The sequence below is a fragment of the Nelusetta ayraudi genome, unplaced genomic scaffold, assembly GCF_046127955.1.
Source record: "Nelusetta ayraudi isolate G7.1 ecotype Tasmania unplaced genomic scaffold, CSIRO-AGI_Nayr_v1 ptg000010l, whole genome shotgun sequence".
Lineage (NCBI taxonomy): Eukaryota > Metazoa > Chordata > Actinopteri > Tetraodontiformes > Monacanthidae > Nelusetta > Nelusetta ayraudi.
This window is the reverse complement of record NW_027466060.1, coordinates 245,625-272,673: the sequence shown is the minus strand read 5'-3', so window position 1 is coordinate 272,673 and position 27,049 is coordinate 245,625. Positions and strand designations below refer to the sequence as shown.

At 45.4% G+C, this 27,049-nt stretch overlaps 1 protein-coding gene across 2 annotated transcripts in view; it reads left to right on the top strand.

Annotated features, from left to right (window-relative positions):
* Positions 1 to 546: 546 nt before the first annotated feature.
* Positions 547 to 27,049, top strand: part of fbxl17 (F-box and leucine-rich repeat protein 17) — a 191,391-nt gene continuing 164,888 nt past the window's right edge. Inside the window, exons 1-6 of one of the 2 annotated variants that reach the window (XM_076019407.1) lie at positions 547 to 752; positions 2,101 to 2,594; positions 3,212 to 3,610; positions 3,718 to 3,840; positions 4,293 to 4,550; positions 4,793 to 4,924. In XM_076019407.1, the coding sequence (XP_075875522.1) occupies positions 2,121 to 2,594; positions 3,212 to 3,610; positions 3,718 to 3,840; positions 4,293 to 4,550; positions 4,793 to 4,924 (1,386 nt within the window). In that variant the 5' untranslated portion in view covers positions 547 to 752; positions 2,101 to 2,120. The remainder of the gene's footprint in view (positions 753 to 2,100; positions 2,595 to 3,211; positions 3,611 to 3,717; positions 3,841 to 4,292; positions 4,551 to 4,792; positions 4,925 to 27,049) is intronic. The other variant, XM_076019408.1, reaches the window with a different exon arrangement.

Genomic DNA, 27,049 nt, shown 5'->3' with positions numbered 1-27,049 from the left:
TGTGCTTGTGTGTGTGTGTGTGTGTGTGTGCGCGCGCGTGTGTGTGTGTGAGAGAGAGAGGGAGAGAGAGGGAGAATGATGCTTTAATATGTTGAAAAACGTACATTAATGCAAGTCTTTTTTTTTGTTGTCTCAAAATCGATTAAAAGCATGATATGCTTTTTTGGCTAAACATGAAAACACAATTCGATACTGTACTGATATTACACATTTTATTTGATTTAACATTAACGTCAAAATGTGATATGTTCATAATATATTATCATTATTAGACATTATTGTCGTCTAATATTATTTACTACCATGATTATTATTGTCAAGTTAAAAGTTCGTCATAGTTCTGCCTGTACTTGGCTGTCTGAAACCATCAGTCAAAAAATTTATAAATCACTGTGTTCCTCAAATTACATAATATATACACGGTATATTATATACGATATCGTTAGGTAATGTGCAGTTTCTCTCTCTCTCTCTCTCTGTCTTTTTTAAACAAACAAAACATAACAATAATTGTAAATGATCCTCGTCGGATTCCGTCCGGCTTCCTCCTCGTTGCGGAAATGCTGTGTATGAGCAGCAGCAGGGGCAGGAGCAGGGCTACCACTGTGTGGATAAACACAGCGCTAGGTCTGTAGCCGCTATTCCCGCATCCGCGTCGCTCCCACGGGCACCCGTCACACCTCGCACCTCGGCCTGCAGCACAGCAGTATTATGAAAGCATCGTCCGGTGTGTGGGAGCACCGTGTCAAGTGGTGAGACATGTTCCTTGTTGGCCCCATCGCTAAGTTAGCGGCTAGTAATGGAGAGAGCTAGCCTGTCAAAGAGGTGAACTGTGTTAGCGATGACAAACACGGCTCTGAGAGCTTGTGCCTTCTGAAGTTGCAGCCAATATTTTTGCACACGGCGATCACGCATCTCAAGGCGAAAAAAAGTTAATTGTGCGTGCGCATGTGCGTGAATTTAGGTGTGTGTACTATACAAATGACCACCTGTTCACTGTTTACATCTTTCCATTGTGCATCCTCCAGGTGTTTGGGTTTCTTCTTTCCTGCGTTACCTGAACGGAGCTGTTGACCTGACTTATCTGCATGGTCTTTCTGAAGTTAAGCGCGTGTTACACTCCAAAAACAAGAGGCATTGATTGAAAATAGCAATCACGTAACACATTGCTCAGTTGTAAGGAATAGCCAGCTAGCCCAGTTCTCATTGATAAAACTGAGAAATGACATCTGTCTGTGTGTCCACATTGCTGAAACGCTCCTTTCATGCATTCAATATCGGTTTTACAGCGTTCACAACATGCCTTTAAGAATGTGTGTGAAACAGGCTTTTCTTTGTCTGTACTCTGAGGAGCATTTGTTTGAGCGACATCTTAGTGAAGGACTTGCAATGTTTAAGCAGTGCCCAACCTATGTGCTCCATCATTTTAGAGAGAAGTAATCAATGTATCTTTCATGCTTTTATAGCAAAGTGTAAATTGATCTGGGCCTTTGAGCTTCAGTCAAAAACGTTGTGTCTTAAAATATTGATCACCTCTTTTTTTGTTGAGAAAAATTCAGGTGGTCAGGGTTGCTACAAGTACTTCTTGATTTGTCTCTTGATTTTGACAGTGTCATTCTTTGTGGTGGTGGTGGTTGGTGCTTGGTCTGCCTGCATCTGCCTGATATGAAAAAATATGAGAAGGACCCCTTCTCAGTCATTTACAAAATGAAGACAGATTTGAAACTCTTAGATTATGGCATTTTATGACAAAATTGATGGAGTCTCTATCTGTGTAAGATCTGTGTACTGATGTAAATGGACTCACTGAACTGGTTGTTTACGGTGCAAGGGATATTTGTTGATGACATTATTCATTTCTGATGAAAACAAACAATAATGGAACTTAATTATTTCCTATTGTTTGTGCTTGTTATTTGCACATGGTGTTAATCTCTGCAACACTAAAACGTTATTTTAATATTGGTCATAAAATCTGATGCAATAATGACAACTTGTTTCTGTTTAGACGGTGCCATTGATATTATATGTCTGTATGGTTCCCTGCAATATTCTTTCCAAAAGGTTTACTTGAATCTTTGTTTTTGTTTTGTTTCGCAGAGTTTCGTTGAGTCATCTATATGGGCCATCTTCTCTCGAAAAATGGTCATCGCCTGAAAAAGAGGACTCGCAAATTGCACCACAGGAAGAAGAAGAAAAGGAACTGCTTCCTGCAGCTGCCGTGCATGCTCTGCTTCATCGTTCACAGCAACGGCAGCGGTCTTGAGGAGGACAGCGACCACTCGGAGGCCGCCGCTGACGGCAGTAGGCGGCACCACAGCAGCATCGCTGGAATCGGTGTGCCGGGTGTCGGAGCCGCGGCTGCGTCGAAGCTCGCCGAGCGATACACGACCCTCACGTCGAGCGAGGACTGCTCCAAGTTCCTGCTGTCGTCCCGGGAGCTGGCGGTGTGGGAGGGCCAGGGGAGAAGCCTTCTGTCGACGGTGCCCACAAAGCTGATCGCACCCCCAGTCCTGTTCCGGACAGCTGGGGTGTCTGTGACTGTGCCCATACCCGTGCCTGTGCCTGGCTGCACCAGCGACTACACCGAAATGGTAGGCAGGATGGAGAGGACCCGTGTTTCTCATGCAATCAATATTAAACATGGAGAAAATACAACAAATACAGAAGGTCGTAGAATCCTAGTTTCCTGACCTTTTTAATGACAAAAAGTGCAAGCCGCCCTTCCGTCATTGAGCCTGGCCTCATCACAGATGAGCTGCTGTGATTGGCCCAGGCTCTACTAGTTTGGTGGAAATAAAATTCACGTTGGAAAGGAAAATCAAGAAAATTCTTATCCCAAATGAGACTAAAGAGTTCATTTCAGACTCAATATTTAAAAAAATGTGGATTTTTCGCCGTCTCCTTTGGACTGTTAGGCAGCCAATCATCTGCCACCATCTCACTCTGTCCTCTGCATCCTCTTCTCGCACCTCTTCGGTCTTCCTCCAGGCCTCCTGCTTGGCACTTTCAACCTCAGCTTCCTTCTGATATTATATTCACAATCATCCTTGTACATGTTGGTCTCCATGTTTTGATTTGTTTGAACATTCTCTCTTTACTTGTATATCATTGTCATTATTAATCTATTTCTTTATTTAGCTTTCGTGATGCCTGTAGGAAAGGTGTTTCCACTTGACTGATGTGTGTCTATGTGTGTCCGTGGATGCAGGTGTGTAAGCGGAAGTGTTCCGACTCGCAGAGGTGCACGCCGTGCAAGCAGCCACGCTGCTCCTTCGCCACCCCAGATGCAGGCCTGGACAACAGAGGAGGAGGAGGAGGGGGCGGAGGAAGTGAAGGAGAAACCGCCTCCAACTCTGAAAGTGGCCAGTGCCACCTCCCCCTCTGCCCACTCCCCTCCTCTTCTTCCTCCACTTCCTCCTCCTCTTCCTCTTCCTCCTCGTCCTCCCTGCCAGCCGACGGCTGCTGCGGGATGGGCCTGAGTGCGGATTTGGCCCACAGCTCAGACTCCTCCACCTGCTGCCTGCATCACTATGGCGAGCACCACGCGAGAAGTTCTGACACAGATCACTTAAGTATCAACCACCTGCCTTCCTCCATCCTGCTCAAGGTCAGTGCTCATCAGCTGAATCCTGTCTGCTTAAATCTCCACTTCATATCAATTCTGGTTTAATTGAAAATTCTGTTTTTATTTATTTTCTTTCTTTATTTATTAAGGTGCTGTCCCACTTGACCGTGAAGGAGCGCTGTCTGTGTGCCTCACTGGTGTGCAAGTACTGGAGGGATCTCTGCTTGGACTTCCAGTTCTGGAAGCAAATCGACCTCAGTGGCCTTCAACAAGTACGTTTTTTTTTTTTTAGTGCTGTCGTTTTTAATGGAGCTGTTCTCAAAGTGGGTGAAATAATTTGATAATCATTGGGAAGTTCCTATATTATGTATAAAAGTATAATAGATCTGTGATTAAATGTGAAATACATCGTCAAACACACATTATCTCTTGGTTAGATTGGTCAGTTGGTGTTCCTTGCTACAAGTCTCAGGAAAAATAAAATACACCTGGCAGATGTCCCTCCCATCTGTTGAAGCGCTCAATCAATGCCATCATGTTAAAAAGTTAGAATAGTTATAGAAGGAGGGGACAGATGAGGAAAATTAGTTATCCTTTCAAGAATGTGACATGTTTGCAAATAAAAAACTTTTAAAAATATAAAGAAATTAGCATTCAAAACACATTGTTTCACACATTTTTTCTGTATCCCTACTGACATCAACCCCTGCTGTTCCTGCTCCAGGTGAACGATGATCTCCTGGTGAAAATAGCGTCTAGGAGGCAGAATGTGACCGAGATCAACATCTCTGACTGCAGAGGGGTCCATGACCACGGCGTGTCCTCGCTGGCCTCTCACTGCCCCAGCCTGCAGAAGTACACAGCGTACCGCTGCAAGCAGCTCGGTGACGCGTCCCTGTCAGCCCTTGCTGCACACTGCCCTCTGCTGGCGAAAGTGCATGTGGGCAACCAGGACAAGCTCACGGACGAGTCCCTGAAGAAGGTACACACTTATACGCCGGGTTGTTTTGTCGTCTGACAGAGATGCACAATATTAGTCCACTGTATAATCGCTCTCTGTTATTTAATATATAACATTAATAGACGCAATTAGACATTATTGCTACAACAATATCTTCATAATAAAATTAACATCTTTGTTGTTCATTTCCTGACTGCTAATTTTGCAATTCTGAAATGAATTTTAGTTTTTAATCAGCGTATTAATGATCCCCCCCCCTCCAGCTTGGGGAGAAGTGTGGCGAGCTGAAGGACATCCATTTGGGTCAGTGCTACAGTATCACAGACGACGGCATGGTGGCTTTGGCTAAAGGATGCCGCAAGCTGCAGAGACTCTACCTGCAGGAGAACAAACTGGTCAGTCCCACACGCCTGCGCTCTTATTTGTTGTCTTTTCCTCGTCTCCCACTTTCTCTGCCGTTTAAGTGTTTCTTTTCTCTGCCTACATTGTGACTCTGTTAAAAAAACCAACAACTGTCGGCACCGATGCTGTGTCGTGATCTTCCCTCGCTGTTCAGTTTTGGTCAGCTGTCACTTGAGAACTTACTGAAACATAGTGTGTATAGTTCTGTCTTAAATGTCCGTCACTACAAGAATTGGCTAATCAGTTGTGGCTACAGTTGGTGTCTATTGCAAACTAAATGCGTCATGTACGTGTGTGTGTTTGTATGTGCTTCACTATTGTGAGCTTGAAGATGTGACTGAGATAATGTGAGAAACGACATCCTGAGGAAAACCCTGCGTGCTTGTGTACTTATGCTTTGTTTAGGAGCCATGTTGACCACTAGGTGTCACTGTGTTACTGGTTTGCGCAACTTGTTGATACCAATGCCCAGATGTGCTCTTGTCAAACCACACATCCTGTGTGGCTGTTGAGCAGTAGAGAGTTCTCCTGTTATGGTCCTTTTCTCCCTTTTAATTTTACCTTGCGGTGAGAGATCGGAAGCTCGATCGTTTGTCATCTCTCAGTTGTTAAAAACAACTCTTGTCTGCTAAAGCCCATCGGCTGTCTGCTCATTATTGGAAGACATTAGCGATTGTCATGATGCGATTGTCAAAGGAGCAAAGAAAAACAGGATGAGCATTTCTGGAATTTTTATGCTCAGCTGCTCCAGTATTTTAAGTGTACATATTAAAGTGTTTTCCAGGAATTAGGAGCTCACGCGTTCCTTCTCAGAGGCACACATTCTCACTCCCTGACAGATGATGAAGCAACTGGAAAATTGGTTGTATAAATATGCTAATTTGAAACTTCACGAGGAGGCCACCTCGTGTGTGTGTGTGTGTGTGTGTGTGTGTGTGTGTGTGTGTGTGTGTGTGTGTGTGTGTGTGTGTGTGTGTGTGTGTGTGTGTGTGTGCGCTCGGCTAATAACAAACAATCCAACTGCTGCTGGATGTGCTTTTAAGGTCTTCCACAGGCAGTCCTCTGCTCTCCACCACGTGCACACCTCCATAAATATTTATCTCCCCCCCCCCCCCCCCAACCCCCACTTCCCTCTTCCTTGTAGTTGTGTCCATTTGGTTCCTTGTGAAGTGACTCCTCCGTGCACCTGGACCACGTCCAGCTGTGGAGATTTCTCAATAACCTCTCGTCCTAACCCCGACGATATGCCCCCCCCCGTTATTTCTCCTCCCAACATACCACATGGTGTGAAAAAGAAAAATATCAGCCAGCGGTGTTAATAACAGTTGAAAATTTATAGCGTGAGATAATGCAAGTTGTGCGACGGCGGATGACGCCGCGCCATTAATAACAGACTTGAAGGGAAATGCATAAATCCAACTGGTGATTATCGCGCTAAAGGCCACACCTGTAAGCTCCGCTGACAAATGGCTGTTGAAAGTTAACAAATGTCTCCAGCTGTGACAACTTGTGTTCTGAATACATATATGTATTTATATATATATGTATATATATATATATATATATATATACAGTGTATGTATATGTTTTATTTTTTTCTTTGTGTTTACACTTGACGAGTTGACAAGTCGTCCCTCCTTGGCCGGGCGATGCCGAACCAGCCCGCGGCTACAGATAACCCTGAGACGGGCTTGTTTTGTGCTCTCCGCCTCACTCTGACACCCATCCTGCATTCTTTATTGCCGTTCATCCACTATTTATTCCAGGCACCGGTTGCCTTTTCAACGCTGGTTTTCATCATCTGAAGTTTTTCTTTTTTTTTTTTTCATTCTCCTCCTCTCCATCCCCTCTTTATTCCGTTCTCTCCCACCATCCCAAAGGGCGGAAGAAAAAAAAAAAGAAGAAGCAAACTCCCCCTTTTCCTTGTCTGGTTGCAGCTCGCTGTAGGGTAGTGTGCGTGTGTGTGAGTGTGTCCTGTGTGTTTCGCAGATCAACTGGTGAAGCAAGTGTGAGAAATATCCCCAGCGTGGCTCTGCCGTCCCTCTGCGACTCGGGTCCAGCGTTTCTTCAAATCACACCGACGTTGGAATTTTAATAACATTTCAGCTGCGGAAGCACTTTTTTTTTTTTCGTCTTCTATTTTAAAAAAGAAGTGTTATCTGATCTTCTGCCTCCTTAAAACCACTTATTCCGCCCCCCCCCCTCACGGCAGCGCGATGAGTGGGATCCAACCACCGTTGCCTGGTGTCAAAGTCACCGCCGACGCTCAGGCACCCGCGGGCGCCCGCCGGTTATTTACCGTTTTTAATTAGCGCAAAAGTGTGGAAATGTAAATGGAATTGGAGATGACCTAACACAGATTACCATATGCCCCCAATTTAGGAGTAATTACTGCGCTCGTACAGTCGGAGCCTCCATCTCTTCCTCCTCTCTCCCGTGCGTTTCTGCCATGTCGTCCAGATCTGTTGCCGAGCCGCCGCAGGAGTAAAAGACGAGACGACTTGACGTCAGCCAAGTGTGGGTGTGTGTGTGGTAGGGATGTTAACAATTAATCGATTATTGATTAATTGTCAATTAAGAATTGATTTGATTAAATGAAAGTAGTCACAATTAATTGAACTTTGTTTTTACACGGGTAGTTAATATCATTATAACAGTGTAGTGGCAGGAAAGAGCTGTTCACCTATTGATACTGTGATGGTCATAATATACCTACAACAAGTCACTTTTAAACAACTTTAAAAAAAAAAAGAAAAAAAAAGAAGTTACCGTGTGACCCATTAGAAGCCAACTTAAAGTCAGAGGATAAATGTTTAGGGTGTTTTCACTGTTCTCTAATTGTAAAAATGGGTCACATTGGACCCTCAACATTATTTAAGGGTTAAATAATGTGTTCCTTACACATTCTTCATTGTGAAATTTAGGTTCTCAGGAAAATTCCCTGCTTATCAATTAGTTGTTAATTGTCATAAGGTCAATCAACTAACAATTAATGGTAATGAAATAATCGATCATTTGCATTGCTAGTGTGTGGGAAGGTTGGTGGTTAGGGGGGGCTGGCAAGGGCTCCCTCGCTCCCATCAGCCGTCCCTCCAACTTGTCACTAGTGGGATTTTTGTTATTATCATTTTTTTTAACCAGCAGGAATAACAGCCAAGTCTCCAGATAGTTGGACTGTATATTGACATTAGCAGATCCAGTTAGCGGGATTAGAGGCGGCGCAGGCGGAGGAAGTGATAATGATAGCTGTCGGTCGTCGCAGGTCAAACCTTTTGACATGAAACAACACACACACAAGCCTAATTTAAACATTGGGGAGCGAGTGCACACACACATGCACGCACGCACGCACGCACGCACAAACATGGAAGGGATCAGATGGATTGAGCCGCTGCCAGCTGTAGCGGAATGTCATCTGGAAACTCTGCCCACGAATTTGACTGCAATTAGAGATAAATAGATCGGAGACGGGCCACACGAACGCACACAAACAGCATTGTCTGTCCGACTCCCCTGCGGTCTCTGCGTTCAGGATTTAAGACCTCTGAGGATGTGGAATGATGTCTGCAGCCAGTTTTAGCTGCGGGGTCGTGTCTGTCGCCGCTGCTCCCGTCAGGAAGTTTCCAGGCTTTCGTGCCGTCCGCCAGTCTGTTTGGTTTTTCTCGTCTTTTTATCCCCTCTTTCCTGTTTTTGCCAGTGGTAATTTGATTGCTAGTCCTGCGCAGGCAAAATCAAGACGGTATTGATTCCATGAATCTGTTTACACGACTTTGTCTCATTCTGCTGGAATGCAAAAACTGGGCTTGAATCGCTGCAGCGTTCCCCTATTTATGGTGTCTTATACCTTTATTATGTTCTTATATCATTTCTGAACCATTTTCACATGATTTCTACAAAACTAAATGCTTTGTTTCATTTTACCAGCTATATATTTTATCGTCACCCCCGTAACCCCCCCTTGTTGTTGTTGTTCTGCCAAGTTCTTAGAGGAGCAACGAATAAATCTGACCACTACTCAGGAAGGGAATGAAGAGCTTTGAAGTACCTTGTTTAAGTGGACGAGCGTTGTTGATAGCCACTTGGCTTTTTTTTTTTTTTAATCTTACCTGTTTTTATTTGTATTGTTCAAGTTGATGGGCTGGCTGAAGTGTTTCTGAGAAAATGTGCTGAGGCTTTGTGTTCCAAGAGGACTTTCATTACATGACTAAAGCCCGAGTGCAACAACTTTCATCCGTTTCAACTTGACTCTTCCAGACGTGCGGTTTAGAGGACGTTGCCGCGTGAAGACGTCGGTTGAACGGACCTCGCTAACGACTAAATGTTGCCACTGCTGTCGCTAAGTAGTCACCAAGTCAACCTCAGGTCAAATCCCACATGCTTTTGCACTTTTTTTTAACAGTAAAGTGGTCAAAACACACACATAACCCGCGGGACAAGAAACCTTCACGTCAGACAGCTGAAGCTACAGGTCCGATCCATTGTTTAGCTACATGTTTACATATTCTTCTCAGTGTGAGTCATAAAGAGTAGCTTCAATGCTTTTAAGGGGACATTTGCAGAGTTCTGTTATCTCCCCCCCCCCCCATAGTTTTCTCTGTTTGCGTAATTGAAGATGGTGTGTTGTGTAAAACCTTTTTCTGTTTGTCGCTCTTTTGAAGTCCTCATATTGATCGATGCCCCCGAAAGAACTCCTGTGTGAGTCAGTAAGTGTGTGTGAGCGCGCGCGCGCGCGCGTCTCTTTGTTGTGCATTGGCCTTTGCCTGAAGAGTAATCAGATGCATTAATGAGTCCTGACTTTAAGTTAAACAGCCGCCTGCCCTCAGACACAGACGTTGTCAATATGTTCCCTTCTGCCGTCTGCTCGGGAACAAAACAAGTTTCAAAGAGAAAAGAATTGGAAAGGAGGTGCTCTCTCTCTCTCTCTCTCTCTCTCTCTCTCTCTCTCTCTCCCTCTCTCTCTCTCTCTCTCTCTCTCTTCCTGTTCACCACCGAAAGGTATTTCACCTTGCTTGGATTTCTTTTAAGAATGCGAAATGTTCCGCAGCTTGATTTGGAGTCTTTTTTAGAAAGCTACTCACAAACGGGTATAATGATGTTCAGAAGAAGACCTTGCCAGTGGAAAGGCTCTTACAGTAGTGAGAAACATGTGAAACATTTTTATGCGGCAGATAAAAGCATTATATTTGGCACACATGTCCTTGGGTGGCCCTAAGATATCCTAAAAGCTGTCAAAGGAAATAAACTTGAATGGCAAACAAGTTCTGAGACAAATGAAACAAAAACTATTATATAAACTGTATATAATTATATATAAGTGTCAAGTGCTGTTTCTTCTTTCAGACAGTATTAAGAGGGCTGTGCAATGTTTTTTTAATACATAAAAATAAAAATAAAAAACACAGTGAAAATATAGTAAGTGTAGGTGGTAAACCTGTTTGTAATATTTATTTAGATGTTTTAGATATGTTTTGACACAGTAAATATCTACAGCATCAGAACTGCACGCGTTCACCAGTGTTTAGTCCTCGCCTGAAGTGTGTCTTCCTCACCTGCAGAGGGCGCAGCAGGACTGGAAAAGACTTGTGGCGCAGCAGGCTGCTGCTGTGTCCACATGCCTTTCCACTTAAATGTACTAGACACCCGACAGTCGGCATACGCCTGAAAATATACGAAAACTCTCGACATACATTTATGTCTCTTTGCATTCAATGAAAAAAAATGCTGCAGATGGAAATAAAAGTATAACAAATTCTTTAAAGTGGGTTTTATTCATGCGGCACGGCTGGTTTATCCACAGCTAATAAGAACGTTTTCCCGCAGGGACACGGACGCAAGAAGTGGCTGGCAGCCTTTTTGAACTCTTCATGTCCTTTCTGAACGGCATTTAATCTGAGCTCGAATGTGAGTGGCGCTGAAATGAAAATAAAATTTATCTTACCTGTAGCAGGAAGCTCCGCGTGGCCTTTTTGCGGCCGTAACGCATAATCTCTGCAGATGTTGTAGCAGCACTCATCTCCGTGACATTATCAAGCGTTTGCCCGCAGCCACCACAGTTCCAGGGAAAGCACCGAAGAATGTTAATGTGAATGTGACTTGCATTTCCATTCCATTTTATGTCGTTTCATTTCATTTTTTAAATATTTTTCCGTACTCTGGTTGCGCACGCAGAGGGACCTTGCCTGAAATGGCGGGTAGTGGGGGGGGGGGGGGTCGTGAGGGGCGGGGGGTAAAACGGAGATGAAACCCACCTTGGGTTTTTTTTTTTTTTTTTTTTTCTACTTTGAGATTCATTTTGCTGTTCAGAAAGTATCCAGCCGTTAGTGGAATGACTCACTGTTGACATATTTTAAAATACTGGTACTGAAGGTCAAGCTAGTTTTCCCATTCGTTTTCCGCCCTGTGCAAAATAGCATCTTCTCAATTCCTGTCGTTAGCAGGTGACTCTTTTTATTATTATGTGATGGTAAACCAACCGTAGGGGTTCTAGTGACATTATGTTCTGTTTTTAAAGCTTTTGAAAGTCTATTCTTTTCACATGTGTTGCAGAATCACTGTGCAGAAGCTGTAGCTTTCATGATTGTACCTCACAGTTCATGCTAATCGAAATGATTTGAAAATGAAGAAAAAAGTCCATTAATTTCTTTTCACAAAGTGAAAAATTCAATTCTACATTTCCATTCATTCCAATAAGTGACTGATCAGATGCCATGCGACCTGAAGATCGCAACTGCCGGTCCGACCCTGCAAGGGTGTCAGTGGCGCTGATGCAACAACCCGTAATATGCCACCACTTGTGATTCTCCCACGACTCCTGGCGTGGCTCCGCCCGGCCCAAGGTTGGGGAAAAAGCATCGCGCTCCAGGCCCCTCTTCTTTTATCGGGGCGCTGCTCAGGACAGCAGCCGCCGCTGACGCCCAGCCGGGGACGCCCAGCTGGGGATGTCAACGTGATTCATGGCCCTTTCCCACACCCCGCTCACTCCTCTGCTCTTCTTAATCTCTCGCCGCTCCCTTTCCCCCTTGCACGGCGCTGATGAGTTTTCCTTTTTTTCCCCTGGACACGGCCAGAAGTGATGTCATCATCACAGAGCGGAGACTGAGGCTCAAGGTGAAGGCCTTCAGTTTACAGGGCCTGTTCATGTGCGGGGCCCTGAAGGGTCAGAAGCTGTAACGCGTCTTCCGCTGTTGTCCATTAGATGTATTGGTCGTTTGAAAAATAAATAAAATAAAAAAAAGGCCACTGTCATTGTCTGTAAATGCATTCTTGCTTGGACTTTGCTGCTGCCGTGTTTTCACTAAGACGAGCGCAGCTGGAAGAACTGGCCGAGAGGTCGGAAGCATCCCAGTGTAACAGTAATAGTTTAATTGGTCCTGTTTGATATTCATAAGGTTGGATATTAAAAAAAAGGCTTGCAAAGCTCAGTGATTCACAATAATAGGATTCAATTTAATACCCGCAGTTACAAAGGAAAAAAGGGAAAATCTATCTCTTCACTGGAGGCTGTTTCCTCTGGCTGTGCGGTTGTGCAGCTGAAAGCTTTGTGCGTTGGATAACTTGCGCTCCGTTTTTTTTTTCACTCAATTCAACATTTGTTGTATTTAATATTTGCTGTGTCCTCAATTCAGCCTTCCAAGTAGCCTCTTGGTTCTTCCACCAATAGGAAGAATTCCGCTTCTATTCATATTCAACATTTTTTCATGCTCAGACTTCTGCTTATTTTTCTCCATGTAAAGAAATTCTTTTCACTTTTCCTCTTCCCTTTCCCAGAAAGGTGAACATCCAGCGGATCATTATTAGGTGTGTGCTTATGATACCCCTACCCATATCTGCCCCCTCTCCCTCCACTCCCTCTGGTGTTGCCTTCAGGGCCGGCAACGACCACTGCGGCAGCTCGATACCGCGGGGTAATGAATGTGTTTAATAAGCGCAGTGGGTCGATGGGCCTAATGAAGGTGTGACAGAGGATGGCGCCCGCAAAACGCCACCATAACAAGACTCTAATGAGGCTGCGGGGTTAACGAGGTCAGCGGCTCGTCGGGATTCCCTCACCTGGGCGCTCGCTGCGTCCGTCCGTCTCCTCTATTTGTTCCCCCCCTCTGCCTTTGTTTGCTTTGGTTTAGTTTGTGTGTATTTTTTTGTTTTTACTGATGTTGTTCCTTTGCCACCCAGCTACTGCGTGTTTTTCTGTCCGTTTCTATCACCTAAGCTTCAATCCTGCTGCAGCCGTTTTCTCTTCAAGGACGGCTGTGCGGAGAGACGCTTTCAAAAAAAGAGAGAGAAAAGAGCCCCAACGTTGTAAAAAGCTTCTTTTTTTTCCCTTCAAAGAAAAGGCTTTCCAAAAGGCCGGCAGAGCTATTTTTGGAGTCTCCGAGCTTTTATTGCAGTTGGTGCTGATGTCATAAAAAGCTACACGGCGCTTCTTGCTTTTTGCTTTTTGGAAGCCACTGTAAAGCGCTGAGAACAAAGTCTGTTTAGAGAGCAGCCTCTTCTTCTGACAGCATTTTATTTTGCTACCAGGATTTTCTTTTTTGTTTTTGCTTTTTTCATTTGGCACTGTCGGACTGTTGGTTTTCGTTCTTAAATTGGGCCAATAGGAATTTCATTTTCCCTGCTAAGTGTGCTTTTGTGTGGCCCGTCAAAACTGCTGCAATTAATTTGGGGTTTGATTCAAAATTTAATTAACACTAGGGAATAGTCACAAGAACGAATGTAGCTATTTAAAGAATACAAACAGTATAAAACAAATAAAATCTCTACAGATGATTAAATCATTACAGATATTGTCTCCCACATTTTTTGCAGTTTGCTGTTCAGTAATTTTTTTCAAGGTCTTGGTATTTTCTTTTATTTGTAGGCTTTAAAGACGCCTTTAATTCTTATTAAGTTTTGCCTTTTCCTCAGAACCAGAAATAAGAGACCACTTTACATGGATAATTCACAGGGGAGTGAGCATCATGCCTGTTTCTTGCTGGGCCAGTGTGTTCCTGTTCTGTTTTCTAGTTGAACTTTGCTGTTTTAGTAGCTGGTGTGTTCACCCCTCTGCTCTGCTCCGCTCATGGTGGACCTGCGAGGGTATCGCTCTGACTTTGAGTAATTAAAGCACCTTGTGTTTGTTGTGAGGGATTGTTGTTTTTCCTGGTGATTACTCCAACAGCAGTTAAAAAAAAAGTTCAGATTATGTCTCCCAAATAAATTGGAGATATTAGTTGAACTAATTGTAAGATAGCAGTTGTCACAAGGTATATAATAAGTCTTCCTTATGTTTTCTTGTTTGTCTATTTGTGATCTTTCAACGCACTGCATTTATTTTAAATATATTATGAAAATAATAGAAAACACAAGTGATAATTTTACTGTAAATAGCGAAGTCCATAGTGTATTTCTCCTAAAGGATGAAGAAAACAGCCGTCATCAACCAATTTAAAACCCTCAATCCAAATGTAAATATAATAACATTTCTATACAACCTTCTGTTCAAAAAAATTCACCTTTAAATTTGTTCCAGAGCATCTGTTGAAGGCACAGTATTTACTTAGAATGGGAGTTCTGTTTGATTGACAGTCACATTGAATCAATTCATCTTTTGCCAAAGTTAGAAGTTAAACATTTTTTTGAATTATTGTTTCACAACTACCAGCCACACCTTTGCCTTTGAGAAGCAGTTGCCAGTCCGCTGAATCCCTCCGTCCACCTGTGCTCCGCCAGTGCTGAGAAGTGGACTCCGTGAACTTTGCTTGTCTTCGCCCGGTGCTGCCAGAGTGCGAAACCATTATGAGATATAGCGCTGGAGACAAGCAATCGATTAATGGTGCACTTAGCCCGGCTAATTAACAGCTATGTAGAAGTGCAGAAGGCATCAAGCAACGTGGGGAAAGGCTTGTTTCCCCGGCGCTGAAACCCGCGATAACCTGTGAGCCATAGATCACTTTACAGGATGCTCTACGTCTGCCATCGGAGGTCCTGGCAGCTTTGTAGGCACCATGCATGTCAACTTTTTTTTTTCCTCTCCAACCCCCCTGGGAAGGCCGGCTCACATCATTAATGTCAAGAACCCTTCAAGTAGCATTTTCAATAGCATTTTGTCCGTTACTGGTTTAGCATATTCAGACATTCTGATTGACAGTGCTGACAGTGCTGTTTGAAGAATCAATGTAATTCAGAATGCACAATAAACAAGGAACACCACCCCCCCTCCCTCCGCCACCATTTATTTGTGGGTAAATCGAATTATCTGACACAACAATTATAAAATAAAAAAAACCTAAGGAAGGGACGACATAACGATCAGAACTCTGCTTATATTTTTACTGGATGAGGTCATTTTTATGAAAATATTAAAACTTAATTTGTCTTATTAATGTTTAACTGCCGGCCTGCAGGCTACCACCAACTGCAGGCTTCCACCTAAATAACACAAGACACGGCTAACCACTGGTTGTCATGTTGAGAGGAAAAGAAAAAAAATGCGCTGGACATCCTAAATGCTACCATTTCCTAAAATGCTGCCTCACCGTACAAAATATCTACCATTTTCGATGCTTTCCCTCCTCCTTTCCATCACTGGGGCCGTTTCTCGAACAACAGATTTCACTGTCACCTGCCACTCCTAATCCCACTCCCTCTCCTTCCCCTCTGTCCTTGAGCCATCCCCTCTCCCCTCTCCTTCCCAACCCCTGCAAGCCCTCATCCCATTTACCTCCAGTGCGAATTTGGCTTAGCTAAATTAGCTCTCAATTAAAAGTGAATTTGGTGGAAATGAGCATGCTCCAGAGGGCACAGATAAAAGGGGGAGAGGCAGAGCCAACGGGCAGCCCTGATGCCTCACTAGCTGTCTGTCTGTCTGTCTGTCTGTCTGACTCGCCCTCTCCCTGGCAGCGCCGTGTGTTTGGGGCGGGGATGCAAAGTAAATTATGAGTGTGTTGTTGAGCGAAGACAGCTGATTTCCAATTAGATAAATCCCCAATGGAAATGTGGTTGTCATGGAGATGCAGCGGGCTGGATCCAGATGCCCCTTTCCCTAAATGCGCTTCACCATTTGAATGCACCTACGCCTGCAGGTGAGGGTTGGCCACCGTGGAGCAGCGGGACCAGTTGCTCCTGGCATCGCGGTCAATGGTGGTGTTTTTTTTTTGTCGCGCTGCTGAGGTCTGCTTTTGAACAAAGCCAGAGCTTTTTATGGTAGCAGAGAGGTTAGTATCCTGGTGACACTGTGCACTGTACGTGGCAGCCAGTGTGACAAGAACAGCAGTACTCATGGTGCGTGTCTATGTGTGGGTACATGTGTGTGTTGTTGTGTAAAGCATGTTTCAATTTTATGATTTTGAATTTTCATCCCAGAGCCCAGTGTGGCACCCTTTGCATGATGAATTATGCTAAAGAGAAATTGCATAGATTTCCAGGGAAGCATCTTGTATAGCATCTCTTGGTTTTAGCTTCCTGCAGAACTGATGTTTTGTTGGACCTTCTTCATCATCTTTGGAAGGAAATGAAAACAAGGCAACCGTAAAGTGGGTGAAACCTCTCTTTCCCCCCCGGCTGAAGCTGCTTCCATTAGCATTACGGAACAAGTATCTGTAAAGTGTCTGAACCCTTTATGACATCACAAAGGGACACTGTCCACAACCTAGTGTGCTTCCTGAAAAGTGGCACAAAGAAAAGGAGCGAATGATTTCATTTCTGAGGAGTTCATTACGCATATTGTTTTTACGAAACGCTGGTCATGCGATTTTTGAGAAATACTGTCACGCTTTTGTGCTTGCCTCATTACTATGTGCATACAATATATATTGCAATCAACATCAAACCCTGTGACACTACGTGATGAATTCACCATTAATCAATCACCTTGCAAGCGCAGCGGGATGAAGGCCGAACCTGTGATCAATACCTGATGATTAATCAGGCGTCATCTCAGCCAATAGTTGCGTCAGGCTGTCGGGAGCTCTGTTCTGGGTGCTTGATGGATTGGCAGCGGAGGGATGACACTGACACTCAGGCCGAGTGTGGCCCTTCACGGCTATAAATATCATCATCCGTGTGATGGTTGAAGGTCGGCGTGGGCAAGCGGCTGGCTGAAACACACCTGGTTATACCGCGTTTGACTGCATGACAGTCTTGATGTCATCTCACATTCTTGTAAATGTCACCGCATGAGCTCCTTGCTCGCAGTGTGGAGGATCAGCATCCCGTCAGCGGGCCCGCGTCGGGGATTTTAATGCAAATCTATTGAACGCAGGCATTTTGATGTGCAGGAGAGGTCGCGAGCAACACAAGGCTTAAAATGTGAAAGTGGATGTTTTCTCACAACTGTGTTCCAAGTGCCACACCATGCAAAGTTTTATTTTGTATAAACTACAGCAGGGAGTGTGCCGTCGACGTGCTTAATCTTTAGGCTCAAACATGTAGGGACTTGTGTGATATTGCCTCTCTGACAGTATCTTCTTTATTCTGCGCTGGCCACATCCACACAAATGACATATAAATATTGGATATTTTCTTAATTTTTTTTATTATTATTTTTATTTATTTATGTTTTACCATTTTCTCCTTTTGCTTTTTGGCTTGCTATCGTGTGATTAGAATGAAATGCTTTTTGGCTGACGAGGGTTTCAAAAAAATAATTTCTTCACAGATATGGTTTCCACCATCAAATGTTCCCCCGTGGGCAATATAAATGAATTTGAATCTTATAGGTTTAGGGAAATGTATGTAAACACCAGTCCTTCATCTGTTTAAAGAAAAACAACAAACAAACAAACAGCGTTGTGCCGAACTGATTTCCCTGGCTCGACTGTGTTGAGGCAGACTGCAGGAGGTATTAAGGAACCTCTTTGCTGTACCTCCTTTCACTGTACTCCCCTCCATTGATCTCTTTCTCTCTCTCTCACTAAATCCCTTCTCTATGAGTAATCCATTGTGGTGTTCCCATGTCTGCTGGAGCCTTGCCAGAGTAGCGTGGGATTACAGCAGGCAGGCAGGCACACACACACACACACACACACACACACACACACACACACACACACACACACACACACACACACACACACACACTCTCCTGCCTCGGTGATGTGGGGTACCACAGGAATGTGCCAGGGGATGTCCATCCACGTTGACTTGCAGAGGACCTCTGTCTGCACTGGAGGCCAATCTTCTGTGTGGCACTGGGTCAAGGGAAACTTTCTCCCCCCCCCCCTCCACCCTTGCCCTCCTACGGGTTCTATCTAGGGAAGATGAATTAGTGGGAAATCCTTGTCTTCTGACTCACTTTCTCACACCCAGGCAGCTCCAGAGTCAGGCAACTTGGAGAAGAAGTGATGGAACTTGTCTAGTCAGTGGAATCAGTTTGGCAAGACAGAAAAAAACGTAGACGAGGACGAGTCAGCGGCTGCTGGTCTAAGTGTGGATTTTTTTTTTTTTTTAATCTTTTTTTTATCACAACACAGACAAAATATAACATCAATGAACATCCATCCATCCATTTTCAATACCTGCTTCCTCCTGAGCTCAGGGTCACGTTGGTCTGCTGCAGCCTCTCCCAGCTGTCAGAGGGCGAAGGCAGAGTGACACCCTGGACAAGTCGCCACTTCATTCGCATTTACACACACACCTGCGGACAATTTAGAGTTCCCAATTCACCTCACATGCATGTTTTTGGACTGTCGGCCATCAATGAACAGACATATTTCCACCTCCTTTTCACGCCCCACAAGGTCAAATAGATTGACTACACAGCTACATATTCAGGTGCTTATGGCAGGACAACGATTGCACAGTCATGAACATTTAACGATCGATGTCTCGCTATCCCGTCGTCCCCATACATACATGCATACACACCACCCCAGATCTTTAAAACAAACAAACAGAAAAAAATTAATTAAAAATGATCGTGCTGCACACACTCTTTCACCAAGTTCTGATCCTCCTCACAGGCTTTTATTGTGTGAAGGCTGGACCTGTGCATGCGAGCCACTGACCATTCCATCATGACAATATCTAGGAAAGAGGACAATGTAGGTGTAGAATTCTAATTAGGTTTAATTCATTTATTTTGCTTGCATCTTCTCTTAAAAGTGAACCAAGTCTGATATCTGTAGTTACACTTGCTCCAACTTCTGAGCAAGTGGCACAGTGTCGGGCAACGGAAGCAAACAACATTTTGCAACGGGTGTCATCATGGTGCTCGAAGCGGCCGCTTTCTGAGGCACGTTTCGCTTTTTAAAGCACGTATTGAATATTATTTGCGCGGAAGCGTTCCAGGGGTGGCTCTGAGTGGAACTAGATAATGCTGCCAGTGCCAGCTGATTGTAACGTTCCAGAAGAGTGTCGCATAAAGCCGTGGCTGTGGTTTCACAGCGTGGCTGTCTTCATCGTAATATATGTGGCTGCCTGTGAAGAGTAGAACAGAATGACGGCATTAGCATTCTGAGGAGGCGGCGGCGAAAGGGGTGAGGCCTTAATAAGGCCGGGGGTGGGTGCAGCGGGGAAGTGCTTTTAGAATGACCTGTCGACTCTGACAGTACATGTCCTGTTATTTCCACATGTGAAGGAGGCTTGATTCTTGCATATCTGAAAATAGGCAGTACACAACATATTGTGTTCCTGTTTGTTGTTCATGTTGAAATTCTGTTTTTTATCCCTCACCTACGGGAAATAAACACATTTGCTGTAAAAAGGTCTTCGTGTCAGATATGCTACCATGTCAGTAGTTAGTACCATATCTCCAACCCACCTGTTTTTTGTGTCAAGGGAACTGCTGAATGTGTAATACTTCATTTAAAGTAGAAGAGAGTAAAGACATTTTTGTCACTCAGAAGTTTTTGAACATCTAATGGCTGTTTTAAGATTGTGAAATAGTTTCTCCTGCTCTCGCCTTTTATTGTGGACCACTGAAGTATCAGCAAACACCCAGCACTGTTTTACTTTGTATGTCTGGATCTTTCTTCCCACTTTCCCTGGACTTCGGTGCGACTATCTCCCCCCCCACCCCCCCAACTGACGCCAGAATCTTTACATTAACGTCCATTACCTAATCCCACCCGTAAATGAACTATGAAGTCATGCTTGGCCTACACAACCGAGGGAGTGACCATCTTTTGGCCGTGAGGTCCGACCAGATTCTACAGATGTCATCGTTTACCACCCCGGCTGTGAAACACACGGTCCCACGCTGTGAGCGGTGGTTTCAGCAGTGACCTGCCGTGCCGTATGGCGGGCTGGCTCTTTACCTTGTCAGCTGACGGTGCGTGGTGAGGGTGAGGTGGGGGAGGGGGAGGGAGCTGAAGCTGACAAGGAGGAAATGGAGATCTCGGCACTGCCGTACGGGATTCAGCAAAAACACCCAGAGCCATTCATGGCTTTCTGTGCGCGTGCGCTTTGAAAATGCAGATGCAATCTCATCCTGTCTCTTTATTTTACTTCCTGTGCCCCCCCCCCCCCACCCCAGCCTCCGCCCCTCCTCCTCCTCCTCCTAGTCCTCCACCCTGTCTTTCTCACTGTAATAAAGCAGAGTATTTATTTCCCCCTCCTCAGCGCTCAGGTCTCTTAAAGGGAGTTCGGGACTGAGCTCATATTAGACAGCATGTGTGTGTCTGTATGTGCAACAGTGTGTGCGTGCGCGTGCATGGGTACGTGCGTGCGCTCGCGCCGCCTCCCCATCTCTCATCCTCACTCTGCCGCTGTCTGGCCCCCGTCTCACTCCCTCCCCCTACCCCCCACCGCCCCGTCCCCGACGTACAGTTGCGTCTTCCTCGCGTGCTAACACACCGAGATTGAAAGTTGCTGATTTGGAGCCGCGGGGACTCGTAGAGGAGAGGCCTCTGGCGGGAGCTGATTGAGCTGTGCTGAGCCGAGGTAGAAAAGTTACAGTAGCACGCCATTACCTCGCCCGGCGCCGGCGGACTTTATTAGCATTGCAGATGCGCTCCGGCAGAACTCGGCGCAGCCAAGCAAATAATTTTACGACTCTGGACCACGTGGGAGTTAAAGACTAAAAAGGTTTGTCTCATTTGTGTCAGCGAGGTGTCGGCTGGGCCTTCTTTGGGTTCCGCGAAGCTCGTTTGAAGGGACAGACGGATATCTCCTCTTTAGCCTCTGTAATTATAACCCCCCACACCGATGCACAGCTGACTGGCTCTATTTCTTAGCCGGTCGTCGATGTCGGTCGCAGCTGCTCACACGGGCGTGGCGTTTTGCGGCTCTCTCCGACGTGCTTAGGCAGCAGGGCAGGGACTCGTCCAGGGGAATAAGCCACTCGCAGCTTTAGGACGGAGGCTGACACTTAGCACAGCGCCGATGATTTATGAGCGGCCAGCAGTGTCGGAGATGGATGAGGTGAAACAACTTTGATCAAAGTTGTCCCCAACAACAGAAGTAAGCGCCCCCTCTGTTGATCACAGGAAGTTTCCCGACTTTAATTTCCAGAGAAAAACAGCCGAGTCTTTCAGCGCGTTTCAAGGTTGTTCATTACACACACACACACACACACACACACACACACACACACTCTCTGCTCAGACAGCTACAGATGTGTATGTGCATATGAAACACATTTGTCGCAGTTGTGTATCGCAAGTCCAGTTGTGTATGTAGCTTTTTTGCAGCCTGGTGGACATTTGTTGGGTATTTAGCAGCATGTGTTTACATCTCTCGCAAATAGAACCCCTTGACGGGCTTCGTGTAGCAGCACATGTTAAAAACAGAATCATGATGGTCTCAAGAGTATTTACAAAATATGGATTTAAAAAAAATCTGCAGAGAAAAGCAAAAATTGGTTTCCAGGGTTGGATGTAGTGTCCGAATAAATAGCACAAAAAAAAGAATATTACAGTCAATTTATCTTTTTGGCTATGACAGTTTACTCTGTGTTGGTGTGTTTGAAGGAATCACTTTCAGCCCATAACCATCCGTCCAGAAAAAATATAAATAATCACGTTGGAACAGCCATCATCAAAACAACAAGTGTTTTGTTAATGTATGTTTTTAGCTTTGTGTCTTTTCTTTGACTGCAGCTCTGCCCTTTGTCCCATCCAAATTCTCCAATATAAACCTTGACCTTGATCATTTACTTTACCAGTGATTTCTATAAACTCGCCATCCTTGATACTTCTCTGGCTCACTCCACTCTTTAGAAAATGGAAATCTGCCCCTTGTGATGTCACAGGGTGGTTCCGCCCTCTGAGACTCTCGGCCCTTGTGGCTGCTATGGTTGTGTCAATCATAGCAGAGGTTGAAGACTGTTTTCCCAAAGGTTTCTGGCTAAGTGCATAAAATCCCCGGTCGTAAAAAAAACAAAACAACAACAACCAAAAAACCAAAAATAAGTTACATATGCGTCCACCTCCTTCCAGGCAGCACAGAGACACGCTTCAGTAATTGGCCACCTGCAAAGGCACGGATGTGCTGCTGTGCGCCATGACCTCTTTCAGGGCTTAGACGCTCCGTTGCCAAGACTCCCGCGTCTCTCTCCATCTCGCCGTGTGTCCATCCCTGCTCATCTGCTGCCTTTCCACAGGTCAAAACCCTAATCCTGTCAAGGGGCTCTGGGCCCTGTTGCCCAAAGGAAGGAGCTTACTGTGCTTGTCTCGCAGGGACCAATCAAGAACGGCCTCTCTGTCATACAGGTTTTTATGTCTGTTGTGAGCAGGGGGGTGGGGGTGGGAGGGAAGAGAGAGAGAAAGACGGCGTCATGTTGGGAGGCTTCACAATGTCCATTAAAACGGGAGATTGGGAAGAAGAAATCCAACATGGATGAAGGAGACGCGCGCATGCACACACACGCCCGTAGACACACCTGCCTTCACCATTGCCGTCTTTCTTTCTAGTAACGTCTAGCGGGGCGTCTCATGTGTCTGCCAGCGTCTGTGGCGCGTTGTCACACTGCCAACTGCAGGCCTTGCATGCGTACTGCAGCGTATTGCAGCGTTCTGTGTGAGCGTGAGATTGCAAAGAAATAATTTGCTGAAACGCTCCAATGATGAACTTCCATTAGTAAGCTATCTGAACAGGAAGTTTTGAGGTTCGATTGTTGTTCCAGCGGCAGAGACGGAGCTCCACTGATACTGTCCGAGCACTGAACCTTGTCAATAAATGTTAAACCCATCTGTGCCCTATTGTGATACTTCAAAAGGTACATCTTAAAGGGCTCTTTGTTGCTGTTCGACAACAGCGAAAAAAAAAAAAGAAATCCTTCTCGAGATGCTTGTTTGTTGCTTGTTTTTCTTCTTCTGCTGCCCCACTGAGAACCCCTTGAGTGTGTCTGAGCTTTGGAGAGCCTCCGTCTGGTTCTTGTCTGCCAGGGCTCCCATCGCACGCACCCGCCTACCCAACCTCCCTCTGCCATGAGGCGCAGGCCGACCTGGCACGTAGTCCCACACACTCCACCCGCCCCGCTTCCCCCACAGCATCTCCCCCAAATCCCACTTCCCACTTGCCCACCGCCTCTCGGCGAGGTCTTGAATCCACCATCCAGCCACCTCTCTTGTCTGGACACGAAGCCCAAGCAGGTCCCTTTGTTCTGACTGATAAAAGGAAGAAAGCCGGCTGGGGGAGGAGGATTAATTTAAGCACATCTGCTTGTTGTGTCCGTGTCTTCCCGCTGCCTCCCATGGTTTCCCCTTCGCTTTGCTCCTATTATCTTCTGGTGAGAGTGGAGGATATTGGTTGGAGATGCACGGTGGACCCTCAGCGCCGTGACACTCCGCTAATCCGCCCTCTGTTCTGTCTTTTGCCCTTCCTGTCCTCCTGCTGTCCCTGGCCCAGCCTTACCCCCTACCCGCCTTCCCTGTCCTCCTCCCTCACTTCATTCCAGTCCTCCGGCTTCGCAGTGTCGTAAACTCCACCTCTTCTTCCCTGAAGACGCCACCCCTTCCTTGGCGTGAACGTCGTAACCACAGCGTTATTTATGATGATGGAACTCATGTTTTTGATTAGTGTAACCCTTTAAGTATACAACAAACTCAGTAGGCTGAGCTTGTTTCTGTCACTGTCTTGCTTTAAAATAAAAGCTGGTCTACTTTTCTGTCTCGCCTCGTTCACCTTGGCTTCCAAGGTATCTGCCCCCTCCCTCCAGCCTTCTTCTGACCAGTCAGTTTATTGTCCCAAGTCCTGGGTCATGGCCACTGGTCCATGTCAGCTCTCCCAGTAGGCGTGTTTGACGGCCTTTCTGGTCCGCTGACAGCTCTGTGGGTCAGCCGAGACAAAGGCAAATGATGGGAAGGGATTAGCCCTTTATGCATTGTCCGGGCATTTTTTGCTGGAGAATTTGCAAACGTACAAGCGTGAAGATGCCCCCCCTTTTACCCCCCCCACCCATCATTATCTCCTGCTGATCATGTGAACATGCAATACAAGTGCTACCCGGGAAAACAGGAATGCATCCATGTGGACTTGCAAAGGGGAATGACCTTTAACCCCGACAGGGATCTTTGGCTCCGTAGGTCACTCGCAGGCAGTGTGAAGAGATCTGAAAGGTCTCTGATCGGACGGGACAGGAACTTGGGTCAGCGGGTCGGCCCCAGTAATATCCTCTGCCTCCCGCTACAGCTATTGTCATCCCGCTTGTTCGCATTCCCCCTTTTCATAATCCTGCACTCCCGGACTGCGGCACCAATGGGGAATACGGTGCGGGAGCCGGGGAAGGAGCAGGTCGGAGCAGGAGGAGGACGGGGGCGGCCCCGTCTGGCCTGCGCTGTCACTTCACGCTGACACGGTGCGAGGCGGAGTGACACTAAGCTCAGCCGCGATGTCTGGGAGCAGTCTGGCCCAGGCTGTCTGACCTCGGTGACCCTCCCTCAGACCAGTGGGACAGACACGGGCTGTGGCTGTTTGCCTATTGTAAATGTTTGTTCGGGAGAAAGCGGGAGGGGAAGAATGAAAAAAAAAAACAAAAAAACAAAAAACTGAGCTTAAATCTCAGAGGAGAGACTTCCATCTGCAAAAGGCACAGATCAGCGAAGCTCTGCTATTTTATACAATGGAATAATAAAAAAAAGATGCTTTGATGAAATTGGTGGGAAAATGCTGGCTCAGAGATTGTGTTGAATACTTATAGTTCACCTGCAGCTGCTGTTTGGGGTAAAAAGCTACTGCTTTATTTGGGATAAAACCCAATTTTATGGTTTTCTTCCAAATGCCTATAGTCAAATATTCTTTGCTTTGGAAGAACAAAACACAAGGCTTTTTTTTTTTTTTTTCTTTTTTTTTTTTTAATCCAAATCGTAAACAGGCTCAGAATAGCCCATGTGATTCTAATTTATTAATATATTTTTTGGTCCTGTGACTCTTCAAAGAATCTGCAGCAACTTTCATATTGGAGAAAATAACAGAACATTTTTTCCCACTAGTTTCAATGTGGACTTTGCACTTTCCAAATGTTGTAATTTCATGTAATTCCTTCACAACTGAAAGACAAAACTCACTGTCTTGAACATCTCAGCTGTGAGAATTTATTTATATTGCAGCTGCAGTCCTTGTTGTTGATGTACCTTGCTGGCACTTTACAGGTACATTCAGCAGCTTTTTCTACAGCTGGGATGTGATCTCCAGTTGCTGTACTGTTGTATAAATCAGCCCATTGTGATGTCGCTGAATCTTCTTCTGGGTCAGGGTACTGTACTCTGAGGCCCCTGTCTTGTTTCTGTCTGGTTCTGGACGTATGGATGCTTTGACAAAACAGTAGCATTAGTTTTCACAGGAGACTGTACGTGATAGTTAAATATGAACTATTTTGGAAATCAACAGAAGTTTTTTGGGGGTACAACGAATCAGGTTAGGCTGCTGCACCAGGCTGTGGGAGGAAATTGTTACAATATAGGACCTTTAAAGTGGGCTATCCTGATTTAAAAGTTTCTATATTAATCAAATTATCCACACTTCAAATAAACAACTCCCCAAACCCTGAAAACATCACAGTCACAGAAAGATTTTAGATGGCGGTTGGATTTCGACCTGAAGCAGTTCACAATTGTGCATCTGTCTCTTGACCTGCGATACTAGTGAACACTCCCTTCCCGTTGCCTCCATTGTCGGCCTTGGACTTCGCTGACACCCCATTGTGGCCCGGTCCCCGGTGTTTGTATGCGCTTGTCCACTGGTGCTTTCTGTGGGAGCTGCTCTGAAAGCTTGAAATCAAGTTGCACAATAACACTGACAGTCAAGTTGGCCAGCCATTTTGCCCCAGTGAATAAGGAGTTCAACCAAAAAAAAAAAAAAAAAAATAGTGGAAAGGAAAAATGTGTGAAAATGTAAAATAGTTTGCAAGGAAAACTCAGCAATCGCCAAGTAACTTTCCAAACGCTCTTGTTGGTGTCCAGGAGAGTGAACTTTCTTTTTTGTCCTGCACCGGTGGGAAAAAAAGCCAAGTCGTCTTCACTTTTAGGTTTCCCAAATTTCCCTCGTTTCTCTTTCTCTCGCAAGGGCCGCAATTTCTTTTTTTTGCCAGGACGCGCTACGTCTCCGGCCACTTTCACAAATACGCAGGCGTAGTGGTACCTCTCCCCTCAACGTCCTGTGCCTTAACGACGTGGCCTCCCTCAACGCAAGGTAAGACAAATGGAATATCTCCTCTGCACTTGTTTACGTAAGTCCCTCAGAAGAGACGGCGACAGCGGAGCTCCAATTACGCCCGGCAATATCAATGCGACGCCTCGATTGTAGTCTTGACTCCACTTACAGCTGATGGCGCTGTCTCTGAGGTCGTAAGAGACGCTCCTGAGGTGTAGCCCGCCGTAATAGATGAGTTAAGTTTTACCGTCGACTTGGTTTACACACCGCGGGAGCTGACAAAAATTATAGAGCGGCAGTTTAGAGGTGATAGCCGCCATTTGTGTGCGTGTGTGTGTGTGTGCGTGTGCGTGTGTGTGTGTGTGTGTGCACATGAGTGCCCAATTTCTGCTTACCATCAACTTTTACTGTTTGGATAGCCTTTTTTTTAACCTAAAAGAAAAGTGCATATGTGGATGGACAGAAATGAATTTTGTTTAACTGCAATCACCACTTTTTGTTTTTAGGTTTTTAAGTTGTGACTTTTTTGTGGGTTTTTTTGCCGAAAGATTTTGACAAACAAAAAGCAAATTATGTCTTCGTTGAGTGTTTAATGTCCTGAATCAAAAAAGAAA